At 42.6% G+C, this 6000-nt stretch overlaps 1 protein-coding gene across 13 annotated transcripts in view; it reads left to right on the plus strand.

Moving 5' to 3' along the window:
• CD44 (CD44 molecule (IN blood group)) overlaps window positions 1-4360 on the plus strand; it is a 91808-nt gene extending 87448 nt beyond the window's left edge. For all 13 annotated transcript variants that reach the window (XM_010333370.3, XM_003919986.4, XM_074401300.1 and 10 more), the window contains one exon: window positions 3441-4360. In XM_010333370.3, the coding sequence (XP_010331672.1) occupies window positions 3441-3645 (205 nt within the window). In that variant the 3' untranslated portion in view covers window positions 3646-4360. The remainder of the gene's footprint in view (window positions 1-3440) is intronic.
• The last annotated feature ends 1640 nt before the right edge of the window (window positions 4361-6000 follow it).

Genomic DNA, 6000 nt, shown 5'->3' on the forward strand with positions numbered 1-6000 from the left:
TGGGAAGATCATTTGAGGTCAGGAGTTCGAGACCAACCTGGCTAACGTGGTGAAACCCTGTCTCTACTAAAAATACAAAAATTAGCCAGGTGTGGTGGTACACACCTGTATGTAACCCCAGCTACTCGGGAGGCTGAGGCGGGAGAATTGCTTGAACCCAGGAGGTGGAGGTTGTAGTGAGCCACGATGGTACCATCGTACCCCAGCCTGGGTGACAGAGCAAGGCTTTGTCTCAAAAAGCAAACAACAGCAACAACAACAAAAACAACAACAGAAACCCAGAATATCCAAGCTGTGATTCTGTGATTCTGGCAGTACCATAACTAACTGTGAGGCTTTGGACAATACCCTTGACTTCTTGGACTTGGTGTCCAGTTTACATAAAGGAGAAGCTGGGCTGGATGGTCTCTGAAGCCCCTTCAGGCCTAGTGTTCCTTCTTAAATTCCTATAACTACGAAGAACTTAAAAATTAGAATTTGTCTTTTGAAAGTACTTATTAGATGCCTAGAGCACTGAATATTGGAATGAGTTATTTATGAGAATCATCCTACCCTCCTGAAAGAACTCAAGCAGATAGAAACACATAAATCCAAAGGGAAATGCAGGCCAGCCAAAACCCAAGCACAATATTCCTGTGTTCAGTAGGCCAAACGCTATTCACTGTCAAGATCAGCTTCGTTTAGATGAACAACATTAATCCCCACCCACTCCCATGCACATATTTTTTTTATGCTCATAAATCACTTTCTCACATTTTTTCATTACATCCCTCAACCACCCGTTAGATAGGCAAATGGGAATTACTTTAACTAGACAACTTTCCTCCAAAGAACACAGGGACCTGAGAATTTGAAATAACCCAAGCAGCATTCTCCTTTAGCTTTTTAAATCCTCTTCATAGTAAATATAATGAGGCAGGTGGAGGCAGCCAGGAGAAACAAGCAAAATCCACTTCATATGGCTTTTGTTATATTAACAATCATAGATAGCACTTCCTGAAAGCTTACTGTGCTCCAGATGCTGTTCTAAGTGCTTATTCCAAACCTTAGTTTCCTTACCCCACATCATTCATAAGAGCAAGGATGATAGAAATAATAGACTCATTTATTTAGTGGCATGCTCTGTTTCAAGGGCTTTTCACAATCCTATGATATTCCTACACTTAATAACCTGGTATTATTGATGCAAAACTGAGGCTAGAGAGATTAAGTGAGTTGCCCCAGATCACACAGCAGTAATGTCTCAAAACCAGGCCTCCCAAGCCCCTTTCTTCTTCTTTGTTTTTTGAGACAGAGTCATACTCTTTCACCCAGTCTGGAGTGCAGTAGCACAATCTCGGCTCACTGCAACTCTGCCTCCCAGGTTCAAGCAATTCTCCTGCCCCAGTCTGCTGAGTAGTTGGGCTTATAGGCATGTGCCACCATGCCCCCATGCCCTGATAATTTTTGAATTTTTGTAGTAGAGGTGAGGTTTCACCATGTTGGCCAGGTGGTCTCAAACTCCTGACCTCAAGTGATCTGCCTGCCTCGGCCTCCCAAAATGCTGGGATTACAGGTGTGAGCCTCCTTTTCTTTTTTTGAAACAGGGTCTCACTCTGTCATCCAGGCTGGAGTACAGTGGCACAAACACTGCTCACTGCAGCCTCGACCTTCTGGGCTCAAGTAATCCTCCCACCTTAGCCTTCCAAGTAGCTGGGACTACAGGGACGTAATGGCACACCTGTCTTATTTTATATTTTGAATAGAAACTGGGTTTTCCATGTTGGGCTGATCACGATCTCCTGGGCTCAAGTGATCCACCCACCATGGCCTCCCAAAGTGCTGGGACTACTGGCATGAGCCAGTACACCTGGCCTCCAAGGCCCTTTTCTTGACCATGCATCCTGCTGGACTCCATCTGTATTCTCGGTCCCCATGAATCTGTTTCACGGTTCAAGCATCCTTCCCCCAACCCCTCATTAAACCTCATGCCAGAGGAGACAGAGTCTACCTCCTGTTGAAGAGGTATAATTTCTATTTCCCCAAACAAGAGATTAAAGTTTATGGCCTTGGCAGTCCTGCAGGGAATGGTCCATGATCATGAATAATAGAGGCTTTCTCTGTATTACCCCAAATATCCAGAGGCAAAGTGAACAATTCTGACTTCATGCTGTTTCCAAATCTCCAGATGGCTGGCAGCACTGATAGAGCCAGGCAGAGCCCAGACTTTGGTCATAAAGGCCTGAATTTGAATATCAGCTCTGTCATTCTTACTCCCTATGTGAACTCGAGCAAGTTATTAAGCCCCTTTTGGCCTCAGTTGCCACTGCTGTATTATGGGAACAATAGCTGCTTTGAAAGATTCTTGTAAGAATTACAGAAAATTACATGTAAAGCATCTGGCATTCAGAAGGTAATCTGCTTCCCTTCATCCCCATTTTGCTTGTAGTTGTGAAGCTGTGCAACTTTGCTTCCTCTAAACATAGTCTGTGTAGTAGTGATGTGTGACAGGAAAGAGGAAGCATTGCATCAGGCTGGATGGGGTGAAGCAATGGACAGTAACCAGGGAAAAGGTCAAGGTCATGCTCTTCCATAGCAACTTTCTTTTGCATTTGAGTCTTAAGTAATGTTTAAGACACCTTAAAGTAACAAGAATAATTTGTCCTATGCTATTAAACTTCCTATATCAGGGTTATATGGGAGTTAACCAATGTTAGGAAAACATCACCATGGCCTTACACTTCTAGAAAAATGTTGTTTTATTCTGCTCGGTACATTCAGTAATAACACTGACAAGGCTGACAAAGTCTTGACTGGGAGAGGAAGTTATGGGACTTTCTGGAATATACAAATCAGAATGATTAATAATCATCATGTTGATGGTTTATCTAAATCTGCAGAAACTGTTAAAATGCTTAAAAGAGACAAACATTTCCATTATAAAGTATGATGGAAGGAGAATCACAACTTGAGAGTCAGACAGACCAGGGTTTGAATCTTCTTTTCTTACTTGTTGAGTTACTTGGGGGAAGTTAGTGAATTTTCTGACCCCCAAAGGTTTCTTCAGTTGTAGTGGGGGATAATAATAACACAAACTTCCTGGAGTTGTACCTGCTGATTTGCAAACTTGACTATGCAGAGAAGCCCCCGGGGCTTCTCTGTGAAACCACAGATCCTAGGCTGTAACCCTAAAGTTTCTGATTCAGTAGGTTTGGGGCGGGGCTGATAATTTGTATTTCTAGCAGGTTCCAAGATGATGCTCTTGCTGCTGGTCCAGGGACTTCACTTTGAGAAGTGCTGGCTAAGAGTTAGTAAGATAAAGTAGAGAAGACACCCAGCACAGTACTTGACACACACTAAGACCATCATAAACCACAGTGATCATCACCATGGTGCTCAATAATGATGATAATCTGATGCACTCTTCCTCATATGATACATTTTTTTTTTTACATTATTAGGTGTGGGCAGAAGAAAAAGCTAGTGATCAACAGTGGCAATGGAGCTGTGGAGGACAGAAAGTCAAGTGGACTCAACGGAGAGGCCAGCAAGTCTCAGGAAATGGTGCATTTGGTGAACAAGGAGTCCTCAGAAACTCCAGACCAGTTTATGACAGCTGATGAGACGAGGAACCTGCAGAACGTGGACATGAAGATTGGGGTGTAACACCTATGCCATTATCTTGGAAAGAAACAACCATTGGAAACATAACCATTATAAGGAGCTGGGACACTTAACAGATGCAATGTGCTACTGATTGTTTCATTGGGAATTTTTTTTTTTTTTTTTTTTTTTTTTAGCATAAAATTTTCTACTCCTTATTGTTTTTTTGTGTTTTGTTCTTTAAAGTCAGGTCCGATTTTTGAAAACAGCATTGCTTTCTGAAATTAGGGTCCAATTAATAATTAGCAAGAATTTGACCGTTCCAGTTCCCTCATGGAGGCCTTTCATTTCTTGGGTGTGCTATGGATGGCTTCTAACACAAGCCACACATACATAGTCCTGATCCCCAACATTTCCCCCATCAGCTAAGGACGTTCCCCAGGGCTAAGAGGGCCTGGTACCTGGAAGGAAATTTGAATGGGTCCATTTTGCCCTTCTAGTAGCCCAATTCCTGGGCATTGCTTCACAGTGAGGTAGCGGGGTGGGATGTACTGGTTACACATCTGCTTAAACAGACACCCCTGGAAATTTTTCAGATGCTTTTGGGAGACACCCAAAGGGTGAAGCTATTTATCTGTAGTAAACTATTTATCAGTGTTTTTGAAATATTAAACCCTGGAGGTCCTTTGATCAATCCAATTTTTTAAAGTTACTTTGTCAGAGGCACAAAAGGGTTAAAACTGATTCATAATAAACTTCTGTACTTCTTCCATCTTAACCTTTTGTGCTGTGATCCTTCAGTTTCTAACCAGCACTGTCTGGGTCTCTACAACTTATTAGGAAGAGCTGAGAATGGTCAAGAAGACTCTTTTAAAGTCTTTATCTTAGAGACCCAGAGTTCTCATTCAGACCTACTCAGCCAAATCTCATGGAAGATCAAGGAAGGCAGCGATGTTTTGTTTCTGACACTGTTCAAAGGTTTTCTTTCCTGTCTTGGGATCAGAATTGTATAAGCTGAGGAGCTTCAGCCTCTTTTATGGTTTAATGGCCATCTGTTCTCTCCTGCAAAGTCACATTAAGTTTGCATGTCCTGGGGCCCTATTTCATAGATGCTGGCCCTATTAGTGATTTCCAAAAACAATATGGAAGTGCCTTTCGATGTCATATGATAAGATGAGGAGCCAAGGGAAATGAAAGAGATTGGCAAGGGGAGAAGAGGATGCAGTGTAGATCCTGTCTGACATTTTTGGGGCTGCATTTGTAAATACACTCACACATGAGTGTTCTTGATGCAGTTGCTATTTAGGGGGAGTTAAGCGCCTGGGGAGTCCCTCGAAAGGTTACAGGAATTCCCATCATTGGAATCTTATCACCAGATAGGCAAGTTTATGACCAAACAAGAGAGTACTGGCTTTATCCTCTAACCCCATATTTGCTCCCACTTTGCAAGTCCATTGTGGCATTTATTCATCCGCCAGGGTCCTAGAACTTCCTAAGTTCCTAAGTTCTGATTGGTCCTGGAACTTCCAAAGCCTGCTTGTAATAGAAGCCATTGCATCTATAAAGCAAGGGTCCTATTAAACAGTATCTCCTTTCTTAGGCCCCCACAAAAAGTCGTTTGTTACCTAAACTTATATGTTTAACAGGCAATGCTTCTCAAACCACAAAGCAGAAAGAAAAGCTCCCAACTAAATCAGGGCTGGGCTTAGACAGAGTTGATCAGAAGAATATCTTTAAAGGAGAGATACCAACTTCCTGCACTATTCCCAGCCTCTGCTCCCAGCCTCTGCTCTTCCTCCTCTGTCTACCCTCTTCCCTCTCTCCCTTCGTTTCGCCCCATAATCTTGAAAAACTTCCTTTCTCTTCTGTGAACATCACTGGCCAGTTTCATATTCAGTGGTCTGGCTTTCTTCTTATTTTCTTTTCAGCTTGAAAGAAACTGGACATTAAGCCACTATGTGTTGTTACTGCCACTAGTGTTCAAGTGCCCTTTGTTTTCCCAGAGATTTCCTGGGTCTGCCAGAGGCCCAGACAGGTTCACTCAAGCTCTTTAACTGAAATGCAGCAGGCTACTCTGGGACAAGGTTCAGAAGGCTTACACCAGCCTCTACCTGTCCCCCAGGGAGACAGGAATAGTGACACAAGTGTCATAGCCAGAGATGGTTTCCACCCCTTCTAGACATTCCCAACAAATAGGCTGAGACAGGAAATTATTTTCAGTTTTATTTTGGAATTAAATATCTTTTTCCCTTTATTACTGTTATAGTCCCATACTTGGATATACCTCTGTTTTCCAGATAGAAATAAGGGAGTTCTAGAGCTTCTATTCCTTGGCCACTGTCAATGGAGAACTTCCCAAGTCTTTGCAAACCCTTGCAACATTTCCTGAAGTTTATGGGATAAGATGTGTTCTCATTC

Source organism: Saimiri boliviensis, chromosome 6, assembly GCF_048565385.1.
Source record: "Saimiri boliviensis isolate mSaiBol1 chromosome 6, mSaiBol1.pri, whole genome shotgun sequence".
Classification (NCBI taxonomy): Eukaryota; Metazoa; Chordata; class Mammalia; order Primates; family Cebidae; genus Saimiri; species Saimiri boliviensis.